The sequence below is a fragment of the Carassius carassius genome, chromosome 8, assembly GCF_963082965.1.
Source record: "Carassius carassius chromosome 8, fCarCar2.1, whole genome shotgun sequence".
NCBI classification, from domain to species: domain Eukaryota; kingdom Metazoa; phylum Chordata; class Actinopteri; order Cypriniformes; family Cyprinidae; genus Carassius; species Carassius carassius.
The window spans coordinates 8,493,178-8,517,653 of record NC_081762.1 but is presented as its reverse complement, the minus strand read 5'-3'; the positions used below and the strand labels follow the sequence as shown (position 1 = coordinate 8,517,653).

Sequence of the window (24,476 nt, the reverse complement as noted above, 5' to 3'; positions counted from 1 at the left end):
TTGCTATTATTTATTTATTAGCTTTTTTGTTTGGAAGAGATTTTTTTTATTCTTTTAGTGAATCCTATTTTTTCACAGTTATTTTCTTAAAGAATTTAATGCTTATTTATTATTCATTAAAGATCAACATTTACTCATTATTATTATTATTCTTTCTTTGCATTTATTTTCTTGGAAGAAATGGAGTAGAAGTTTCTGTCCGTGCTCAATTACATTTCCTTACAAAAATATTTTTTTAGTTGTTAAAGTGTATCCTTAAAGAGAAATGGAAAATCTGTATTCATAAAAATATGTGCTCATATTTTCAATATATATTCTAGGAAAACAAATGTAATTTTTTTTATGCAATTTTGCTCAGGTAAATTTGTCTTATTTTAAGGATATTTTGATATTTTGACTAAAAACAAGATAAAAAAAACAAAACAATGAAGAACTTTGTATCCTAATACAATATTAAACTATTATTTTATTTTATTTATTTGGTTATATATTCACATTCTATATAATAATTATTTAATAATAATAACTGATCATTTACTATTGTTTAAATTAGAAAAAATTATAATAAAACATATTTGCTATTATGTATTTATTTATTAACATTTATTGTATGGAGGAGATGGTTTAAGCGGATCTTCTGCCTGTGTTCAATTACACTTTCCGTTTAGTGAATCTTATTTTTCACAGATATTTTTGTTAATGATTTATTTATTTTTTTATATATAATTTAATACTTATTTAATACTAATAATAATAAAAAACTTTCCGTTTAGTGAATCTTATTTTTCACAGATATTTTTGTTAATGATTTATTTATTTATTTTATATATAATTTATTACTTATTTAATAATAATAATACAAAAAAAGTTTTGACCATTATTATTCTTTCTTTGCATTTCTTCTTTGGAACAGATGGAGTGGAGTTTCTGTCTGTGTTCAATTACTGTCCCTTACAAAAAAAAAAAATCCCCACTCCCCAAAAGCGATCCCCAATTTCACAGACTCACACTCTGAGCACTGACTGCAAGTTAACCACATATTATATATTGTATAAAATATTGGAAATAAGTGGTTTTAGTCAGGCTTTCCAGTTGTTTTTGACTTGAAGACTCTTTCAGTAAGACTGCAGGTCATAAAGCACATCTGTAGTAATACAACACTAGTAGGGTTGCAGCAGTGTGTTCACTCATGCATATGTTGGCTAATGAATGATAGCCGTTCGGAACAGGCTGTGATTTATAATGTGATGGATGTGTGTTCTGGGTAATTACGAGTGAGTGTGAATGGAACAGATGCACCTGCTGTAGTAAATCATTAACTGTTTCCCAATACATACAGACATAGGCCTTGTGAAATTATGTGGGCATTTGTACCAAACACATCTTGTTGTGTTTGATTGAACTTGTTTAATTGGACGTTTAAATACTCTCACTTGATGATGCATTGTTTCAGACTATTAAATGTCAGCGTTTGCCACATTGCTCTGGCTTTGTCTAATAATGTGTCGTGTGTTGCAGGTTGTGCATTTGTAAAATACCAGAGTAATGCAGAAGCGCAGGCGGCCATTAGCACTCTGCACGGCAGCCGCACTCTCCCGGTTAGTGTTCATTTCACAGACACATTCAGGATTCCTCCCACAATCACACCTACAAGCATAACACAACACACTAGCACATTGTTTCGCTATTCATACTCACTCACTACAGAGTCTTTGTGCTTTTTTTTTTAATGTCACCCACTGCATATTTTACCTCAAGACCTCCCAGTTTGTTTTATTTGGTTTTCTTGATCCCCTCAGGGTGCATCTTCTAGTCTGGTAGTGAAGTTTGCAGACACAGAGAAGGAGAGAGGAATCAGGCGTATGCAGCAGGTCGCCTCCCAGCTGGGTGTCATTAGTCCCATGAGCCTACACCTGGGAGCCTACAACGCTTACACACAGGCAGTGAGCTCTAACACCACACAAGACCCAGTGCAAGAAGAAACTTACACTACTGTTCAAAAGTTTGGAGTTCCAAATCAATGCTTGTATAGACTTGTACATTATTACAAAAGAATTACAAAAGAATCTTTAAAAAGTAAATCACATTTTCCACAAAAATATTGAGCAGCTTAAGCCAAATATAAAAAAAATGTTTCTTGAGTAGCATATTAGAATGATTTCTGAAGGATTATGTGACGTGAAGACTTCAGTAATGATGCTGAAAATGATTCACAATATTACTGTTTTTACTGTGTTTTGGGTCAAAGAAATGCTGCCTTGGTGAGCATCATAGACTCTTTAAAAATCCTTACTGATCTTACCCAAATGTTTGAACAGTAGTGCATATTACATGATGAACTGAATAAGATTACAGATTAAATTAAACATTAAATAATGCAACTGCAAGTGATTTTTGTAATCATCCAATGAGGAAGCAAATATTTTTGACTTTATTTTGAAAAGTTTTATGTAACCATTCTAAAGAGTCTCTAATAGGTTTTCTTTTTTTGTTTCTATTACACAATGAGTTTTATACTTTACGTGTGGCTTAAGAGTCCAAATATTTTATGGGCCACTATGTGCACCAGTTCACAGAAAATACATTGGGAGGAAATTGAGTTGGGATTATGGCAATAACTGGAAGTTGCAGTACCAGAAATACTTCCATAATTATTTTCCGTTCTGCACAAAGGAAGTTCTCATTGAAATGGCATTGACCTACTAACCCCTGTACAACCCCTGCACAGGACTTGAATTCAGTCAGAACTTTGTGTGTCATAGTCCTTTGGATACACTCCTTGTTTTGTCTCATCCAGCTCGTCCAACAGCAGGCCTTGGTGGCTCAGTCCGCATACCTGTCTCCCGTTGCGACGGTTGCTGCAGTGCAGATGCAGCAGTTGGCTGCTCTCAATCCCAACAGCATCATAGCCACACCCATTGCCTCCATCACACCCTCCTCAGGTAAATGACAGTCTGCTACAAAAAGCAGTTTATATTTAGTATTCCCATTCCAGGAGTTGTTAGATTTATTCGTGGATTTGTAATTGTCCTTCTGCTATAGGTACGAGCACTCCTCCAACCATTGCTGCCACACCTGTGCCTGCTCTGCCTCCACCAATCGCAGTCAACAGTTACCCTCAAGTCCCTGCACCACCCAATGGCCATTCTGCCTCTGAAACCCTCTACACCAATGGTCTCCATCCATATCAGGGTGAGGATAGCTCCTCCAGTCTTTATTCTTTATTATACTATATTAAAGGGCTGCATGGGAAATCGTATTTTAAATGTGATCATGATTTCTGCTTCTCTCGATTTATTAAGCATTATCCTTGTTAAAGTCTGAGTAAAATCAATTCTGATAATTTCTTCAAAACTCATTATTAATGTTTGAAATGCATTGCTGAAACATGTAACAAAGACTGTGAACTAATGCTCTCAGTACTACATTTTTTTATTGAATTATAATTGTATTACCATTACCATTATTATTGTCTCATTCATCACTGCTTTTCTTCTGTTTGTTTTCAATGTTTATCTGTACTTCAGCTCAGAGTCCTGCATTGGATCCTCTCCAGCAGGCGTATACAGGCATGCAACACTACACGGGTGAGGCTTCTGAACTCTTGAATCGCTATTCGAAATGTGTCAAAAGTGAAGAATGTGAAATACAGTACTCTCTTTTCCAACAAAAGAAAATAGTTTTCCACTGTTTTCATTAAACGAAAAAAAAAAAAAAGATTTGATGGGATTCTCAGTACTGTCAGTAGTTGTTTTCACTGCTGAGGTTTAATCAAAGACTAAATGAAGCAAGTCACTAGCTGAGTTGATTTAGACTATTTTTACAGCAGGGCCGGGTAATGCAGTTTGTCTTCCTCAAGGTTTGATCTGCTCAAAATAACAAAAACAGACTGTGGAATGGCACTTGAATAGATTACTTTATCTTGATCTCATGTTTAACTTCATTACTCCACCCACAGCTACATATCCCGCTGCTTATGGATTGGTCGGTCAACCATTTCCACATCAGCACACTTTGGTTGCCCAACAGCCACAGCAGCTGCAGCAGCTGCAGCAACGAGAAGGTAATGATGTCATTTCCTATTCAATTGGCTCTTATAACCACCGACATCCTGTTTTGATAATTCCCTAGACTATTATCGAACACACTTCTCAATCATTGTTCTCCGAATCTCATGCTGCGCCACAAAAATATTTAAAGCACCATGTTTTATTAGGGAATCAACATGGTTACTTCCTTTTTATGATAGAAAAATTAGACTGAAACTTGTGCAACAGTGTGGTCTGATGTATTTCATTTCCTCCTCTGCTCTTGCCAATGTCTCATATCTTCTCTCTTGTTACTCTCCAGGCCCAGAAGGCTGCAATATCTTTATTTATCATCTGCCTCAGGAGTTCACTGACTCTGAGATGCTGCAGATGTTTTTGCCATTCGGTAACGTCATCTCAGCCAAGGTGTTCGTTGACCGCGCCACCAACCAGAGCAAATGCTTTGGTGAGTGATTTCCAAAAGCAAATAAATAAATTGGGTGTGAAATGTATTTATGTAACATGAAAACCTAAAATAAAACATAATATATGCCTTAAAATGAAAAATGACATGAAATATGCTTTGAAATGAACTTCCAATTCCATGTTCAAACCTTATTTATTTACTTATTTAAGCATACATTTAATTGTATGTGGCAATTTATTTATTGCATTCCATGACTTATTTAATTATGTATTTATTTAATTAGTATGTCATACTTCTCCAAAGCAAGAAGCAGAAGTTTACCGTTGAAACTCGATCATCAGTGACTCATTCACCGAAGCACTTCCTCCACAGCATTTACATCTTCTGTTTTCTGGTCATGTCCTTCACAATGCAGGTTTCGTAAGCTTTGACAACCCGGCGAGCGCTCAGGCTGCCATCCAGTCCATGAACGGCTTTCAGATCGGCATGAAGAGGCTTAAAGTTCAGCTGAAGAGGCCTAAAGACGCCAACCGCCCATACTGAGCCAAACAGGTGACGAAAGCTAGTGCCTCTTCATTAAATCTCTTAGTATTATGCTTTGTGAGCTGATCTAAACTAACCAGTCTAGCCTGTTTTGACTTATTAAACTTGTTACCACTGACCTGATGATGTATAATTAAAAACTGTAACCTAAAGAGTAACTCATCAGCATTAGATCTTAAAAACAAAAGCCGAAAGAAAAAAAAAAACACTCATTAATTTTTACTTTCATTTATTGTTTTTGTGCTGTGTCATTGTTCACAAAAAAAAAAAAACAATCAAACAAACACAACCTCATCCACACCAAGGCTGCCCGTCCAATCATAACTCGTGCGGAGTCCACGTCGCTATGGCTACGGTGGCCTAGCATCCAATAAAGCTCCCCCTTCCTCCCACAGCATTGGTTTGTAAGTTGATTGGCCTGTGTTGGTTGCTGTGGAGATATTCCTGCCTGTGATGGTTGCCATTAGCAGTTTTGTTTTTTGGCCCTTTGTCATGTATCCTCCATGCTGAGAGTGCATGGCGGGTTAACGTGGTGACTATGGACTGTGTTTGGTGCGTTGTGACTCTCTCTCTTTTTGTTTTATAAATACTGATCAATAACTGATACTAATCTGTGATATACTCCTAAAGTAACTCCGGTAGCTAATGGAGTTACTCAAACTAAATTGATGCTATTGAACTCTAATCAACCAGCTCAATGTGCTGCTTTTGGGTGGATTTTGTTTTTGATCAGTCTCCTCTGTGTTTTGTTTGGTCATGACTCTATTTCTTATATAAAATACTCCCATATGTAGTCTGGTGGTGTTATAGTTACTGTGAATGTGGGGTGGGGGGGTGGTGTTGGGGGGGTCAGTGTGGTTGTATTCCGAGAGCGTTTGTGCTAGTGGATATGCTGTTTCGTGCCAACGAGTGAGCTTGTGTACGTGCTTGCGTGAATGAGGCGAAAGATCCGTGCGTTTGAGCGTGAGAGCGAACGAGAGGTAGGGAACTCCATTCATTATATCTCTCAAACCTCTCACGCTGAGGTTTGAGGTGACACTTTGTGGTTGTTATGGTGAAACGAGTGACGCATTGTGCCGACCTAAGAACAGCATTCCTCTGTAGGAATTCTGGGTTATAACAGAAAACCTTTACTTGCTCATTTATATTTAGTCATTCGTCTGAGCCCTAAAAAAAAAAAGACGCAGTTAAGGCTCCAGCTGATCACAATACAGCCCAGAATTCCTATGGTGCATGTTGGAAATTTGTTTGCCTGCCAGAAATGTTTCCCCACTCTAAACGATCACTAACATAGAAACACACACTTGCATAAAAACCTCATTCACTGATTTACATTGTAGGTTGCATGGAAGTATAGAATGGTAAACATTAGGTTACGTCCACATTAATACAGATTTAAAACGTTTCAAATGCTCTCCGTCCACACTAGCATTTTTATGCGTATTACAAACGTTGCTAAACTGAAAATACTTAAATTCTCTTGCTGTGCTCACGTAAAACACCATTAACGCTTACAAAGACCAGACATAAAGTTATTCTAGCACTGTCATTTTAGTAATAAATATGGGCTTTCGCATCGGAGGAACCTTTTCATAATTCCTACAACTGTTGATGGAATTTCCCGTTTTTAGGCATGTTCGTGTGAGTTCTGGAACTGCATTTAGAGGAACTAAATTAGCTCCTACGTCAGAGTAGGGTCTAAAACAGTTCTAACTACTAGTGATGCAAGTGTACACTGATTGACCAAACGCATACTAAACAGTGGCTACCCAGCATTTTTAAAAAGCCACGTAAAAATATTTACTCCATGAACATGGAAACCCATGACAACGGCTTTAACCTGTTTTCTGCAGCATTGTGTTTTTCTCATCCTCCATGATATGTAACACTGCAAGGTGTCAAAGAAGATTTAGTTGCGTAAATTGTTCATATTCCATCTCCGTAATCGTGAAACCCACTACACATCACAAAATCAGCCCTGATCACGTGTCCTCCATTCACAGAATATCACAGTCCACACTACAACGTTCTCAAATTTATATACTTGGGAGAGCATCTTCAAAGAGCTGTTTTTGCCAGACCAAAATGGGTATTTGTGATATTTTCAGATGCAAGAAAATTCGGATTATTATTGTGGACGAAAAGAGATCACATTTATCCAGATCAATGTGGACGTAGCCTTAGATAACCTTCCCAAATGCACAATAGTGTTAAGAAGTACTTTTTGTGTTTAAATGGCTTGCTTTTAACTGCTGTTTTTGTTTTCTTTCCTCTCATAGGGAAGAAAGGAGAGGATTATCGAAGTCACTTTTCCTCCACTTCAAATTACGGGACCAACAACTTTCACAAAAACTACAGTATAAGACCTACCGAGATTATTTAAACAAAAATATACACATTTAATAACAAAGACAGATTTATCGCACAAAGTGCAGGTTAAATAGAATGATTTGCTACCTAAACAGTATATGATATAAGACCAATCAGCAACGCTCTTCTGCTTCACACGCTGTGTGCTTGTGGGTCGTCTGCTTCACACGCTGTGTGCTTGTGGGTCGTGACATTTCTGCCCTCGTCCACACATCTATGCCCTGCACACACACAAATGGGACCAATGCAAATATATCAGTACTACAGTAGTTTCGCTTCTGGGTTCAAAGGAACTATGATCTATTAAAGTCTTTCTGCAGTGACCTAACATATGTATATAGAAATCTGAGGGGACCATTTGTAGACATATCGAAACGGTTGGGAGGGTGGGACTGGGTCAGTGTGATCAGAGCAAAGAATCATGGGAGGTATATGGTAGCTAGAGAAAGAAAGTCCTTTTGGGAGTTTTAAAGGATTTGCTCTTGGTCTCTAATCAGAGTCCAGTTATACATAGTTCTTCATCTTTAATACTTAAGGAAACAAATGACCTGAGGTTAAGGATGCTGGTCCTATATTGCGAACCTCCCTAAAATGACTGAATATAGTTTATCACAGAGAAGCTGTAGTTAGAGTTTTTTATTTTTAGGTTTGTTAGTTTTTCTTTCTTTCTTTTTTTAATTTGTGAATGATTCGAGAAGATTCATGAAAGTTACAAACATTTAAAAATGTATTTCACTGTATATATCATGCTTTTAAAATGAAGGTCAAGATTTAAATGTTTGGGATATTATACTATTATTATTATTATTATTATTATTATTTAGGGAAAGTGATTTCTATCTTTTTTTGCAATTAACTTATTTGATGGAGGGCGGTTTTTTTTTTTATTATTATTTTTATTATTTATGAAGATAGAGAATCATTGGCACATGTTCTGATGAATCCATGTATTTTTAGACATTTTATTTACAGATTTACCATTAATGAACAATCATTATTATTATTCTATTTATTTTCTTCAACTGTTGTTTCACAACCTGTCAATTATAACAACAAAAAAATTTGAATAAAATTTTAAACAATATTTTTGTGTCTGTGAGATTACGGGAAATCAATTTGTGTGTATGTTGGATATTTTCATATGCATAAAAATTCAGATTAAGTATGATATATACTGTATATATAATTGTTACCAACTTGCAGCAGAACATATTTTCACCCTTTATTATTAATAACATCCTCTTTGTGTGCTAAAAGTCTTCATACTATTGGCTTAAACAAAGGCAAACATGGACAGTTCTGCATCTTTATAGTGAGTGCATGAACTTCATCACAAATTATTTTAATAGACACGCCATAAAACTTCTTGGTTTCCACTGCATTATATGCTGTGAATTAAAAGTTGTACTAAACTACATTTTCTGTTTTATCAGAGACATGCACAATGAAGACAAATATTTGTTGAATGTGATGTACTCTTTTGGACTAAAAAATTTTAAACAGACAAATGTAGAAGAACAAAAATATGTGTGTGTGTTTGTGTGTAGAAAAAACAAAAACTCAAATTGTCAACTAATATTACTTGCAGACGTTAGTTCTGTGTTGGTGGCTAATAAATATATCATGTTTTAAATAAGGCTAAGCTACTCTATAATCTATGCAGTGATGGTTCTTCATGCATGTACTTCCAGTTCAACTATCAACTGATCAATTGAGAAGCTGTCAATCACAGTCAGCATCACAGCTTCCTCGAAGGTTGCGTCATCCTTAACACGTCATAACTCACATGCAGTTAAACGTCACCTCAAATAGCATCTGCCCCGCCCTTCAGATTTAGGTTTTTTTTTTTTTGGACCTCATGTTCACTCTTTCATTCAACTGCCTCTGTACAACACCCGGTAAAAGTAAGTCTGGACACTTTCAACTCGGATATGTGAAGAGAAAAGTGTTTAAAATAAAAAAACAAGTATAAAGTTTGAGCTGTGTCTCCTCGTAATTGGTGGACTGACAGATATACGATTAAAACCAACAGTGAACGAAGCGGAGGAAAGAGAGGAGTTTGGAAGTCAGTTTAACGCCAGACTTCCCTTGGCGTCCTTTTACGGGGATTTTAGAAAAATATGCAGAAAGACTGGATTATGGATTATGAAGAACGCACACAATTGTACAGATTGCCCTGAATAACTGCGAGATTACACCCACTTTCATGCACCTTTGCCAAATCCATCTCATCTCCTCGCACCCTTGTGTTTCGCGCTACTGTTAAAAGTAAGTACCGTTATACGCAGCTGTGCTCGTTCCTGTGTCGCTGTACTGTCATTTCCGTAGATGTATTTTCATTTATTCATATTTGTCCGATTTCTAACTTGCTGTTTAGTTATAGCACGATAGCCTCTTGAAGTAAATTGTTTGATGTGAACGGCCTACACATTAGGGAGCGGCGAAATGGAAGTACACACTCAATTTTGTAGCGCGTGGTTAACGTTAAGTGTGCATGGTCGTGACTACAACAAGCCTACGAATAAATATCCCCCGTAACTTGTACCCTATGCTGTTCATGTATCCTGAAATGCATCGACAGTAGGGAAAGCCTACAATGTTTTTACTTACGTTACGTGGCTTTAATGGGCGGGCTCCATGTTTAAAAGCTGCTCGGATAAAGCTTAGTGAGTCAGTGCAACATTAGAGGATTAGTTTTTAAATGCTAGATTGTAGATCGTGTTTTGACTCCATGTCTGTGGCGAATCTTGTTAGGCACCAGTATTTTGCGAAGTTGGACGAGGGCTGTTCACATAACTCGCACGTTTTAATGTAAACCGTTATCGCGGACGTCTAAAACTGTTCACGCTCGTTAAGAAGCGTATGTGTGTGTTTGATTTAACTTGTGATTGTCTCGTGCTACACTCAGGGCATTGAAGTGGCGTCATTAGTGATGTGTCGTTCGTGAACGAATCGTTCTTTTTGAACGAATCTTTTAGGTGAACGAATCGTTCTCGTTCACGCAATCCACTGACTCATATTTATCGTTCACTGAAGTTCCTCCCTCCACAGCAGCAGCTCGGTGAACCGGGTATCTGAACTGTTTCATCCTGTCAAAGAGTTACTCAACCTTGATCCAATAGCCTTCGAGTATGAGATGTGACAGAGCATGTGGTTTGTTGAATGTAGTGAACGAATACGCCCTTCAATGAACGAGTTTCATAGTGTCTGAACGAGATCTAGAGATCTTATCGTTCGTGAACGAATTGACTGAACTGGTACAAATGTCGTTCGTGAACGAGTTGAATGATTTAGTACATCTCGTTCGTGAATGAAATGACTGAACTGGCACACATGTCATTCGTGAAAGAGTTGAATGATTTAGTACATCTCGTTCGTGAATGAAATGACTGAACTGGCACACATGTCATTCGTGAGCGAGTTGAATGAACGGATACATGTCGTTCTTGAATGAAATGAACTGGTACATAGCTTATCTCGTTCGTGAACGAAATGAATGAGAGTAAACCGGATTAGTCTGCTATTTAGCATGTTAATCTCGCAAAATGCGAAGCGCAGTTATAGGCACTGTGCACATATGCTTGTTTTGATATTTAGCATACAGAACTCCGTTTAATCCCCGATTTATGAATGTGAATATATAATATACAAACTGTCTGACCAAACAATTAAAATGCTAATCAGGCAAGAAAACCTCTTGCTTTGTTCATCTGAACAACTTAATTAGACTTTATATATTGAATGCGTTTATGCTCACATTTTAATAAAGCCAGATCAGTTGTTGTAACAAGTAAATACGTTCCTTGATTTAAGACATAACTCATAATACTCTTTTTTGCCACCTGCTGGCATATTTTGTGTAATAAGAAATGATCACTGAACAAATCGGTGAACGATTCTGAACGAATCATTTTGGGAACGAACTGAAAATGAACGAATCTCTTGAAAGAATCATAATTTCCACCACTACGTCTTACTCTATGACGTTATGACGTACGTAGGGTGTACGATGCACAAGATGTTATACTTTTTATAGACTAGCACCATCTCTCTCTCGTTGATTTTTATTATTAACTTTTACATTTTACTGTTATCCTCTAATAATATGTAAATTACACTGTACAAAATGTAGACACATTCTCACTGAGACATTGCTAGTAAGTTATAAAAAAATGAGAATATAATGAAACGACAAGTAACACGTGGAATTAAACCAAAAAGTAACAAAACATAAGATGTTGTCTTCATCATAAAAAAGAAACTCATCCAGGTTTGGAACGAAATGAGGGTGAGTGAATAAGGACATTTTCATTTCAACATTTTCATTTTTGTGTGAACTATCACTTTAAATAAAATCTTGGGTTGTGTTCACGAAAATATTAATTCATGAATCCGTTTAGGTCATCTGAATATTTTACACATATTGTTTTATGAACACTGCATGAATGGACATAATACTGTGTTTGGACACTGAAACATCTATTTGTTTAAATATGCATGCTTTCTATGAATGAGTCATTGAATCATTCACTGAAATTATTAATTGACACACACTGTTGGCATGAAAAGAGAGTTCACCCTATATGTTTAATAAATACATGTAAGGAAGGTTACTGTGAATAATTAATTTAGTCAATTTAAATTCTGTCTCTTTAGGCTCTCATTTATGTGCCTCATCACGATCAACAATCAACAACTGAAGCAATCCTATGTTTTTCTGTTTTGGTATTTTGTTACACCCTGATGTACATCACAGTATGGAGAAACAAATCTGTTGCTGCTTCAGTTTCATCTCAACTATACTGGAACAATGCACATGATGCTTATTTGATTTGATTACGGCTTTTCGTGTACCATATAGTATGGATATTTCCTTGGAAATTGAAATCAGAATATCATAATTCGATATTGCGGTGAAAACGACCGACTTCTCCATGATGACGTAAGCAGGTCTTCTCCACTCATTGAGAAGATTCCCACTTCCCAACTTGGATTTACATCCCAATATTGAAGAAAAATATGTCACTACTCCCATTTTATCGCGACTAAGCATCACATTGCATTTTTCCCCAAAATGACAACAAAGCTGATTTATCTTTTTTCCTCCAATTTCGTCCCAGATCTGAGTCACTGATTCATTCACAAACAAAAACACAACCAGAGCATTCCAGTTGCTTTTTATAGTTTGTGTATTCGCTAACCAAACAATTCTTCAAAGCTGAGTGTGACTGCAATCAAAAGCTGACATTGCCAGACAGTCTTTAGTCTCAGGGTTCAAAGGCCATTTGTCTTATTTAATGCTTGGCAACTAATTAAGTCCTTTGTGAGACATTCTGCTATTTCAAACTCACAAAAGTTTGTGAAATTGTTTGTTAGTAGTTTTAGAGATAAAAAAAAAATCTATGTCTTGGATCGGCACTTTACCAACTGTTTCAGAGAATATTAATGATTTAGAAGATACGTTTACCTTTATTTAGTCATTTATGATTCACTACTTCGCTTACTTGCACCACTTTATATCATCTTCTTTTTCAGGCCTTTTATCAAACGTTATTGGCTCTTTGAAATTGTTGATATATTCAGGCCTTGCTCGGATAACATTCTGACAGTTGGTATTATTAGAGTGCTTTTAGGAAAGGAAGAGAATCTGTCTCATTCTCTGGCCCGGCCGGCTCCAAGCAGTGCTCATTACCAGGTGACAGTACACCCTTTCAGCTGCTGCCAGCCATTGACAGTGGCCATGATGTCATGCTGACCTCTCAGAATGACTCCATTGAGACAAGAGCAGGCTTTAGGACAGCCGGAGGCCCATCCGCTCAACCCGTGTCACTGACAGCACGGCAATAAGGAGGGGCTTTCAATGAAAAGTCCTCTGCGTGTTTCCTTGGACTTATGTGAATGGTTCTTTACCAGGGGTGTGTGTAAATACCTCTCAGGAGAGCTCATGTTGTTAGGAAAGTTTGCTCTGGGACAATAGCTTATCAGTGGTTTTGAGCTCATATTTAGTTTCTGAGAAATGTGTTCTGTCAGTTTTGAGGGCAGATGACATGTCAGCTTTGAATCTCTCAATGTCTTGCTTGACTGGTTTACTGACAATGTATTGTAAATATTGTATTTTAAACACTAGTAAGCTGCTTACAAATAATTTTAAGGCAACATAGGGTGTGTTACAGGCTTTTTCAAACTTAATTATGCCACCCTCAAAGCAATCCCGGTGTGCTGTATTGAAGTATTAATATATAAGTAATTAATTAATTTCCCATTCATTTTTCCTATAGGATTTTAAAAAGTATTGGTTAAAGAGTTACTGGTAGTCATGAACCAAACATGCTAAATTAATTAGAATTTGTTGAAAACATAGAATGCACATTATAAAAGAGATTGTCTGTCCAGCAGTAGCTTAAAAAATAGTATTTTGCACGATCATTTTCATATAGTAATGGACATTATTATACATTAAATATTTTTAAATATATTATGCTTGTTTTTTTGTTTTGTTTTTTCAGCAAAAATGTAACACCACTGCCTGATTTCATGTACACAACATATTTCAGAAGTTAGAATCTTTATATTTATAATTAATTGGGGTAAATGCTGGAGAAATGATACAAATAATGATTTAAAATTTTACTGCTAAATATCCATATATGTGTTTGTTTGTGTGTGTGTGTGTGTGTGTTTTTTTTTTCATTCATAAAAGTAAAAGAAAACAAGTTAAGCGGCTCACACTTGCAAAAGCCCCATGAGGTCTTCTTTAGTAGTCTTGAAAATATCCGATTATGTAATGTTTGGTTTCTCCTCTGCATCAGGATGTTGTCCAGGCTGAGCGAGTGGTTCTGGAACGAGAGGCTGTGGTTTCCAGAAGGACTGGGTTGGGCTGACCTGGAGGATCGAGACGGTCTCACCTACGCCAAGGCATCTGACCTCTGGGTGTCCCTGCCCATCGCCCTCGCCTTCCTCATTATACGACAGATCTTTGAGAGGTCAGCATAAAACCTTCTTATCTTATTAGTTCATTAGTGTTTTATGTGGTTATCACCAATGTCAGTATTGTATTTACGTCATATGGTTTATGCAATACTCATTTATGCATAGACTTTTTTTTATTTTTATCAGAAATGTACATATTAACACGTGCTATTCATCCAGTTAAGAACGCGGTTTAAAAATGTCTGTCACGTTTAGTGGCCATTATTATTTGAATTGGTTAAAAACCGAGAAAGCACAGTAGTGTAATATGGAGTGAATAATACATACTGTATTGTATACATGAGCTCAGAAGAAGGATATTTGATATAATTTCATCTGTTTGGAACTATCCAATAATCAATCTGAATTATGTTGTACATTTGTAAGTGCTTTAGCATTTCAAAAACATTTAAAGCTTTGAATGATCAATGTTTTAAATATGGTTAATATTGATGCAGTGTTTTTCAGCTCAAGTGTTGAAAGTTTATTAATGATTTTCAAATTTAGGACAGCAGCCATTCAGCTGGCCGCAGCTTTGGGCGTAAAGGAGAAAGTCAGAGTGCAAGCGGCGCACAACCCCACTTTGGAGTCGTACTTCAGAATCACAAATAAAAATCCCGAACAGGTGCTACATTGCCAAACTCATTATTACAGGAAAACTCTTTACTTTTTGTATGTTTCCTCATTTATAAGCTGCTTTAGATTCATGCATCTGTATTATGAATGTAAATGTATGCAGCAAGTCTTTGCTATCTTGTTTATATATACACACATTTTCAATGCTGAATTGTTTCAGTCCAATCGTGAGCGACATATATATATCTCAAATCCATGAAATCATGTCTCGCCATTAAATGACCCTTCATGTGTTCTGTTACTCTTCAGAGTGAAATTGAGAGTTTAGGTAAAAAGACCGGGTACTCAGAAAGTCAGATCCACAGATGGTTCAGGCGACGAAGGAATGAAGAGCGACCCAACAAGCTGAAGAAGTTCAGAGAGGCCAGGTACAGAACAATACACAGACTATTTGAACCACATTTCCATCCTTTTAATAAATGGCCTTAAAATCCACCTTGCTGTGCATTTTATTAGCTTGGAGTAATGTACATTATAAGATGATTAAGTAGAAATGCGTACTGATAACCTGAGTATTGAGTGGCACGATATGCAATTATTATACATGAAATTCACTGTAAAAGAGACAAAACACATACATTTTCCATTATGTGGTAGGAAGGCTATTGCACACAGGAGAAACGGTATGTGGTATTAATAAACAGAATTTGGCTAATGTACCCATGTATTTTACTAACTGTGGGTTGGTCCTTTAAAGGGGTCATATGATGCTTTTTTAAAGATCATTATTTTGTGTATTAGGTGTGATAGAATATTTTGACATGCTTTAATGTTCAAAAAACACTTTATTTTTCAAATACTGTACATTATTGTAGGTCCTCTATCAAACATATTGTTTAGTACAAAGTCTCTTTCCGACAAGTGCAGTCTGCTCTGATTGGCCAACTGACTCAGTGCATTGCGATTGGCCAAACACAGCAAGCACTCATCGGAAATATAACGCTCCTTTCCATAATTGCAAGCTTCTTCTTTCAAAATAAAAGTAAAGACAGTTAATAATGTCCTTAGTTTTACCATAAGTTCAAGCATGAAAGGGGAACAGAGTGGTGTGACAGACACCGTAATGAAGCTCGTATGTGTTTGCTGACTCCACTGTGTGACCCTCTCTCACACACACACACACACACACACACACACACACATGCGAGTGCATCTGAACAGTCAATATACTCAAAACTAAAAACATACTTCCAGTAGCTGATTCAGAAGCACCACATTGTCGTAGCAAAGTCAGAATGACCTCCTCTCCTAGGTTCACAAAACGGTCATCCATAAAATACATTGCTGTTCTGTTGTAAGTAATCTTAAAGATTCCTAAATGCATCTACTTTTGGAAGGCCAAATAAAGTGCTTTTGCTTTCTCCTAGATACACACAACATCTCCCTGACACGGCTGCTTCAACACTAACTGTGGTTACTGAAACCACGCCTTCTTTCTTTGCGTGAACATTTGGGCGGTGTAATGCAAATATTTCCACATAGTGACATAGACGTGGGGGCGTGTTTGAATGAGCCGTTTTAGGGGGCGTGGCAGAGTGTTAACTTTGATAAAGAATATCTCTTTGGATTTGAGACTGTAGTCTTTGCAACTTTACAGATCTTCATTATGCACCAAGAGCTTGTAACACTCCAAAGAGAAAGGAAGAAATGAAATCGCATCATATGACCCCTATAATATCTTGTCCTTGACATTTCAACATTCATTTGTCTTGTGCTTCAGAACCACATCCAACACACGTAATTAAAGGAATGCACAGGGTTCAATACAGTGTTAAGATTAATCCAAAGCATTTGGGGTAATGTTAATTACCTTGAAATCGTTCACCCAAAAAGGAAAATCTGTCCATCCAAGATGTAGATGAGTTTGTTTCTTCTAAGGTTACAGATTTGGAGAAATTCAGCATTAAATCACTTGCTCACCAATGGATCCTCTGCAGTGAATGGGTGCCGTCAGAATGAGAGTCCAAACAGCTGATAAAAACAAGATGATAATCCACAAGTAATCCACACATCTTCAGTCCATCAATTAACATCTTGTGGTGGGAAGAGCTGCATGTTTGTACGAAACAAACCCATCATCAAGATTTAACTATTCAATCATCACTTCTTGCCAAAACACAGTCCTTAATAAAGCTTTTTCCAGTGAAAAATCCATCCTCTTGGCCTCTCCTATCAAAATCCACCTGTTTTTTAGTTTAGAAAGCAATAGTATTTTTTTTTTTTTTTGTAAGCAAGTTTTTCACTTCAAGATGGTAATTGATGGACTGAAGTGGTGTGGATTACTAGTCGATTATTGTGATGTTTTTATCAGCTATTTGGAATCTCATTCTGACGGCACACATTCGAATGTAATTCATGTTGGCGCTTTAACACAAATTAAATTGTCATATTTCAAAAGTGCATTACCTGTTCGTGCACAACTTAGCTGCGTCTTTTATATACATTATGCCACAATTGCTTGTCGATAGTGCTTAACTTGTATTGAGCCTGAAAGATCCTTTAAATGAGTTTATCATGCCGTCTCCAGCTGTCAGTCACAACAGTAGGTTGTAGATGCTTTAAATACAGTTGTAGGGGCTGTTGAGCGTGATGTGGGCTTGCAATAGTAGTATTAGTATTGTGAGTGGACTGTATCAGTGTTGTTTTGCCTCCTTTTTGTACATTTTGTCACTGTATGTAGTAACTCCGTAATGTAAAAGTAAGTCTACCCTTTAAATTGAATGAGTTGTGTTCAGGTAATGTTTCTGAATTATTAATCGAAAAAAATAATGTCATTTGTTCTTACAAGAGATGTTTGGGTTTGTATATTATGTTGCTGATAATGTGTTTGCTTCTGGATATTATTTGCTGAAATGAATAAGGATTTTCTTACAGTTGGAGATTTACCTTTTACCTTCTTGCTTTCATTGCTGGCCTTGCTGCACTTATTGATGTGAGTATTAAAAATGCTTCCCTTTTCCTCTTCAGTAGCATATCAGTGTTTGGCCATTTTTGAGTTTATTGGCATAAACCAAAATATATTTATTTCCTATAATATCGGCCTCATTAATCAGCTGATGTATGGTTCCTCTTGGCTGGTTGATCCAAGTGCCATTAAAAAAAACTGATGTTATTTTTATCCAGGGATAATGCACAATTTTTGTTTTCAAATATTTGATGGCATTTTGGGTTACTATTGTTTAGTTTGCACAATATTTACTCAGAATTCACTCTGATATTTGCAAAGTACCCATTTGTAGCCCTAATTTTTATTTCAACAATATTATGAACACCTTATTTTCTAAAAATACATTTATATCTATCTCATATGTATGTACATTCACTATAGATGCAAAATTGGACAAACCTGCTTATTCTTTTATTAGCATTTTCTACATTTTTAGAATAATAGTAAACTCTTCAAAATAACGCATGGGAGTTAGGTGCAAACAAATATCAAACAAAACAAAATATTCTGAAACCATACATAGGGACAAATGATCTTTGTCTATAAAATTAATGTCAAGAATTTAAGGAAAGGCCTTAGATCAGAATGTTGTTAAGATCATGAGAACCAAAAATGTTAAATCTAGTGTCTCTAAATGTTTCATTAATCCATTCTAAAGTTTTATTCCAAAGCAAATTTCAACGTGTTGTTTCAGATGACAGCCAATAGCTGGCATGGCGTTAAAACTCCAACCAACTAAGCTTTATACCATTATAAAATCTATCAACCAACCTGCTCTCTAAATTCTGACATCGGCTGTTCAAAAACCTATAATGTTTGACCACAACCCCTCCTGTTTAAAACTCATGTAATGTCATACTTGTGACCTGCAGCGCTTTTGTTGAGATGAAATATGAGAGCACTTTTGTCTTCATATTGTTTGTGTTTGTGCAGAAACCTTGGCTCTACAATATGAAGGAGATGTGGGCAGGGTTTCCAATGCTGGTGCGTTTACTTCTTTCGTTCTTCTATTAATTTTGTGGGTGTAAAATGTGTCTGCACAACCTTGTAATCTGAAATGGTCTTTCCGTGAACTTCGGTGTTGCTAAGCTTATGTAAATACAAATTTTTACAAACAAAATTTGTTTCATATGAGAAATATGCAAACTGATGCCAGAGTACTGTTCCTTAAAGCGACACTATGTAAACGTTGGCGCTGTAGCGATTAATAAACAGAACTGCACGCATCCCGCGGAAGAACATTCTAACCGGAGCTACTTCTCAAAGTTTACGTCTATGGCGATTCACGCAGGTATGTATTACTCCGCAGGGGCGACGACCCGAACAGGCTATAAGAGTCCAAAAATAATCGCTTATTATAAATGTGCCATAGTGATTTGGGATAAGACAAAAAGACGGTTTGGTAGATACGTTTATGATGTACTCGCTTATTACATACAATTTGGAAATTTTTAAACCGAAAAAGTTACATAGTGTTGCTTTAAATCTTCAGGTCATATACAGCAGAATAAACCATCGGTAGACCCACTGTCTTTGAACCACATCGCTGTTCTGTTGTTGGTGATACTGAAATGTCATCTTTCAGGATATTTTCTTCATTTATTTGTTTCTCTCTCTAGACGCTGCTGCCTTCTCAGTACTGGTACTATATGATTGAACTAGGCTTTTACATGTCCCTTCTCTTCAGCGTCGCATCAGACATCAAGCGAAAAGTGAGTGAGCCTAACACTTTAAACTTAAAACCCTAGCTAAAAAGTATCAGTTTTTAGTATTAGTATCAAAGCACTTTCCAGCACAGAAAGAACAGTAGCCATTCCACACAGCATTAGTGAACAGTAGAAGTACAGCAGGATTAGGTTTATCAGTGGTTTTACATCACTTGTCCAATGTTTTATTATAAGTCCTGCTGAAAAAACAGCCTAAGCTGGTGTTTACTTCTTTGTTGGCAGATTTTAGACACTTTTCAGACTAGCTTGGCAAAACCATAAAAAAAACCATCAAATCAGGTGGTGTTGGCGCAGTAAATAAGACACCTGCCTTTGGTGTGAGAGACCCGGGTTCGAATCCACTGTGAGACACCAATGTGTCCCTGAGCAAGACACTTAACCCCTAGTTGCTCCAGAGGCGTGCGACCTCTGACATATATAGCAATTGTAAGTCGCTTTGGATAAAAGCGTCAGCTAAATGAATGAATATCATGAATATCAAATCAAGCTTTATCCAACATGGGGAAAAAAACACCTGTATGAGATGATAAAATCCAGCAGATCGAATGTCACCTGGTGGTATTTCCACACCTGAATTTTAATAGGTCACCTATTTTAAGTGATGGTTTGATTAATCAGTCACCTAGTCTATTGTGCTCATCCTGAACTTTGAGTCTAAAACTTTGGCAATATCGTACTAATATTCTCCAAAAGAGCATGTGAAATCCCCTAAAGTTATGTATTTCTGATCAAATAAATGCAGCCTTGGTGAGCACAAGAGACTTCTTTCCTTAACATAAAAATCTTACCAACCCCAAACTTTTGATTGACTGTGTACCTTATTACCGAAGAATTACATTATTTGTGACCCTGGACCACAAAACCAGTCATAAGGGTCAATTTCTCAAAATTCAGATTTATACATCATCTGAAAGATGAATAAATATGATTTCCATTGATGTATGGTTTATTAGGATCGGAACAATATTTGGCCGAGATACAACTATTTGAAAATCTGGAATCTGAGGGTGCAAGAAAATCTAAATACTGAGAAAAAACTGCCTTTAAAGCTGTACAAATTAAGTTCTTAGCAATGCATATTACAAAAAAAAAAAAAAAAAAAGGTTTTGATTATTTGATATTTACGGTTTGAAATTTACAAAATATCTTCAAAATATCGATTTTTACTTAATATCCTAAGGATTTTTGGCATAAAAGAAAAATTTATAATTTTGACCCATACAATGTTTTTTTTGCTATTGCTAAAAATATACCCCAGCGACTTAAGACTGGTTTTGTGCTCCAGGGTCACATTTATGTTATTAGCATGGTACTTCTAATAAACCATGGCAGTACCAAGTCCATAACCACTGCATTATTTTGTTGGTAAGATCATATTTTCTCTCGTTCTCTTTCCTTCAGGACTTTAAAGAACAAATAGTGCACCATGTTGCCACCATCCTGCTGATAAGTTTCTCCTGGTGTGTGAACTACATCAGAGCAGGAACCCTCATTATGCTGGTGCACGACGCCTCCGACTATCTGCTGGAGGTACTGGATCATTAGAGACTGTGTCCACTTTAATACAGACAGAGAATGTTTTTCAAACATTTGGATTATCTTATTTGCATCATTATAATAATAACATCTCATTTTGTTTAATAGAATGTATAGTGAATCATTTTCTCTGACGAGATTGAGTGTTTTGCAGACATACTTTATACACTCATAGTCCTGTCCATTACATGGTATTAATAATTGTAAGCCAAATACTGTTTATTAAACAAATATCGAGCTTCATGTGCTTGTAAAGTCATGTCACTCTTGTAAATGGCAAAGGTAATTCAGTACATCTTCTTCGGTATGTGGTCAGGGTTATTAATGGCGGTTTGAAACACTGCCTCCTAGTGGTGCTTTCTGTGCTAGAGTCACAGACATAATGTCCCATCTCTGTCTGTCCCAACAGTCTGCCAAAATGTTTAACTACGCCGGCTGGAGAAAAGCGTGCAACTACATATTCATCGTATTTGCTGTCATCTTCATCATCACTAGACTTGTAATCTTTCCATTTTGGTGAGTTGGCCAATTTTCTGTCTTGATCCCAAGGTTTATAATTAAACCTATAAATCATGCATTTCTCTTGACCCACTTTCTGTATTTGTCAAGAGAGATCAAATGATTTGCTTTTATAATATCAAATGAAAGCTCGTGCCTGCCTCAAACTTTGGTTACAATGTCCCACTTTTTAATAATTCTATAAACCTTTGTGAAATAAACTCAGAATGTCTTTTTTTTTTCTTCTTCATTGCTAAGTAGATGTCAGATGTTAAACTCTCAGTTTCTCTCTTCTCTGTATTTCTCAGGATTTTGCATTGTACTTGGGTGTATCCGGTGACCGTTTATCCTCCGTTCTTTGGATATTACTTCTTTAATGGGCTGCTGTTTGTGCTGCAGTGTCTGCACATCTTCTGGGCCGTACTCATTCTGCGTATGGCCATCAAATTCTTGCCAGGCAATGTAAGTTATCCAGCACAGACTGGACTACTTTGGATATTATATTTAGGCATTTTATGCACTATAGATCTGTAAGAAATATGAACTGCAAGGATTGTAAAGCTTCATCACAGTTCATTTGTCATCCCACAGGATATTGTGGAGGACGAGAGGAGTGACAGAGAAGAAACAGACACGGAGGACGATGAGGAAGAACAGGAGGACAGGAAAGCGCCAGTGAAAAATGGACCAGTGCAGAACGGCCACTCTCCTCTAAATAACAACCATCACCGCAAGAACGAGTGACACTAGCAGAGACGAGAGAGGAGGTACACATGGACGAGACCAGCAAACTATTGGATTGAAAAGGCCCAGAGCCAACACGCTCACAATACATGTAAATATATACATGATACTCATTTTTTGGAAAAGGACATACTTTGAAAAGGAGGAACGATGTAACTTTTTTTTCCCCCTTGCAAATTATTTAAAACACTATAAATAAGCACCGTATCATTTAAATAATCCTTTGTTTGTTCAGGGTCTTGTCTAATGTTAGTGAATACAACGTTCACTTGCTTTATTGGAAATATTTCCTCTAGTTTATTAGGTGTTCAGTGCCTTATTAGTTCAAAGTTGTGCTGACGTTCTTTTCATTTCCTTTTTGTCTTTTGGGCATCACACACACACACACACACTATTAGCCTCCCTTTATTTGTCAGTAATACATTTTTGCATGTTTTGTCAGGTCAACTGTAAAATTTCAAAAAATCCCGCAGTATTGAGGCCCGTTCACACAAAGCACGATAACTATAAAGATAACGATAAAGATATAGTTCTAAAAATCGTTCTCAGTATTAAAGAATAGCAGAGTCCACACCACAAATATAACGATAAAGGCACAGAGAAACGATATCGTTGGAATCACTTTCAGAATGATTTATTTTTTCTGATGAACGATAAAAACATTGCCAGCCAATCAGAATCAATCCTGCTGTAATGAGCTCGAGAATTTAAAGCAGCAGACGTACGTGCACTCAGAATAAACAGACGATATCGTTCGCTGGTGTGGAGGCTGATATCATTATCTTTATAGTTATCGTTCTTGGTGTGAATGGGCCTTTAGAGTTCTGAAGTTGGCAAAAACTGATTGGAATGTTTCGTTTCGTGTCACCCATTAGTTCACTATATAATAACAATCTCACCAATTGACCTTCACACACCTGCTTTACTGAGAAAACTTGATCTTCCCCCAATCCAGTTGCACTAATACTGACCCAGTCTTGCAACACTACCACTTTACAGATACACAGAGATTTATACTGCCATTATATCACGTCCCAAAGGAGCTAAATCAGTGTGCTGCTTTTTGCATTTAACTTAATTTGTCTGTTGAGTTCATAACAAAGCAGCAAATGTGTGTGTGAAAGAATCTCATATCTAATATTTGCGTTGGTCGGTGTGTGTCTTGTAAAAATGCATTCTTAAATATATTAGTTACACAGTTATTTTAAAGTGTTTTTTTGTTTCTTTTTTCATTTAAGGTTATTTTTTATTTAAGGTCCAGATATTTTCAGCAAACCTGATAAGCTGATAATTTATGCAGTATGTGGAAAATGACTTTGTAAAATGCAAAAAACAAAGTACTTGGCAGGAGAACCTGTAGTTAGTGTTTTTCTCTTCCATTAATCTGATGAATAATTACAATAACAATCAGTATTGAGTGCTGGATGCACTTGTAACTCTTTGTCTAATGTAAAATGCATTATAATGATTGTCTGGTTAGCAAACTGTTTGACATAATTGAATCTCTGGCTTGCATTTGTGGTAATTATGGGAAATGGATTTCATAGTTTAAAAAAAAGGTTATGGAAATTATCCAAAATGTAATGTTTGCCCAGTGTCTGGTGCTTTACATGAGATCATGTTAAAGCTTGAAGGCAAAGTTCATTGTCAATATTTACTCAGCATCATTTTGCTCCAAAACCTGACTTTTCTTCTGTGGACAACGAAAGAAACTTGGTGTGCAAACAAGACTGGACACCATTGACTTTAATTGTATGGACAAAATAGTTCATTTATGTTAGCAGAAGAAAGATGGTGAAAAAACGATGTCATCATGTTCATTTTTGGGTGAATATCCTTTTAAGTGTCATATTAAATTCCACACGATCTCTTGTTTTAATTTAAGCAACAAGTTTACAAATTGTGGTCCAGTATTTCTTTTGTTAATATATGAAAGTCAGTGTCAATACAGGTGCACAGCATGTAATGCAATTTAGCATTTTTGCCTGATTGGCTTTACAAAGTTATTTTAAGTTTCCAAATGTTGTCACAAGTGCCTTATTTGTAAATGT

At 36.4% G+C, this 24,476-nt stretch overlaps 2 protein-coding genes across 6 annotated transcripts in view; both read left to right on the top strand.

The window, feature by feature from the left end:
* LOC132145149 (CUGBP Elav-like family member 3) overlaps positions 1-7,521 on the top strand; it is a 56,663-nt gene extending 49,142 nt beyond the window's left edge. The window contains exons 8-17 of one of the 3 annotated variants that reach the window (XM_059555930.1): positions 1,519-1,598; positions 1,800-1,943; positions 2,798-2,942; positions 3,043-3,192; positions 3,528-3,587; positions 3,959-4,063; positions 4,351-4,494; positions 4,871-5,007; positions 5,304-5,402; positions 7,278-7,521. In XM_059555930.1, the coding sequence (XP_059411913.1) occupies positions 1,519-1,598; positions 1,800-1,943; positions 2,798-2,942; positions 3,043-3,192; positions 3,528-3,587; positions 3,959-4,063; positions 4,351-4,494; positions 4,871-4,998 (956 nt within the window). In that variant the 3' untranslated portion in view covers positions 4,999-5,007; positions 5,304-5,402; positions 7,278-7,521. Of the gene's footprint in view, positions 1-1,518; positions 1,599-1,799; positions 1,944-2,797; positions 2,943-3,042; positions 3,193-3,527; positions 3,588-3,958; positions 4,064-4,350; positions 4,495-4,870; positions 5,008-5,303; positions 5,825-7,277 lie in introns of those variants that run through there. The other 2 variants (XM_059555927.1, XM_059555929.1) reach the window with 2 other exon arrangements.
* A 1,709-nt stretch (positions 7,522-9,230) lies between these two features.
* Positions 9,231-24,269, top strand: LOC132145150 (ceramide synthase 2-like). 3 transcript variants are annotated; one of them, XR_009434442.1, is made up of 12 exons: positions 9,231-9,636; positions 14,178-14,351; positions 14,845-14,962; positions 15,223-15,341; positions 17,848-17,905; positions 18,854-18,904; positions 19,540-19,632; positions 21,049-21,177; positions 21,593-21,699; positions 21,990-22,143; positions 22,273-23,623; positions 23,664-24,269. XR_009434442.1 is itself a non-coding variant. In XM_059555931.1 (11 exons), exons 2-11 carry the CDS (start codon positions 14,179-14,181, stop codon positions 22,423-22,425), a joined length of 1,155 nt encoding a protein of 384 aa, XP_059411914.1. In that variant the 5' UTR covers positions 9,231-9,636; position 14,178; the 3' UTR covers positions 22,426-24,269. The 3 variants fall into 3 exon arrangements, 1 of the variants encoding a protein (XP_059411914.1); XR_009434443.1 differs by having other exon boundaries at positions 22,273-23,984; positions 24,021-24,269; XM_059555931.1 differs by having other exon boundaries at positions 22,273-24,269.
* The last annotated feature ends 207 nt before the right edge of the window (positions 24,270-24,476 follow it).

Coding starts and splice junctions, on each gene's coding strand:
- LOC132145150 (XM_059555931.1), top strand. CDS start 14,179: ATGTTGTCCAGGCTGAGCGAGTGGTTCTGGAACGAGAGGCTGTGGTTT. Junction 14,963..15,222: donor CAAATAAAAATCCCGAACAG/GTGCTACATTGC, acceptor GTTACTCTTCAG/AGTGAAATTGAGAGTTTAGG. Junction 19,633..21,048: donor CATCAGACATCAAGCGAAAA/GTGAGTGAGCCT, acceptor TCTTTCCTTCAG/GACTTTAAAGAACAAATAGT.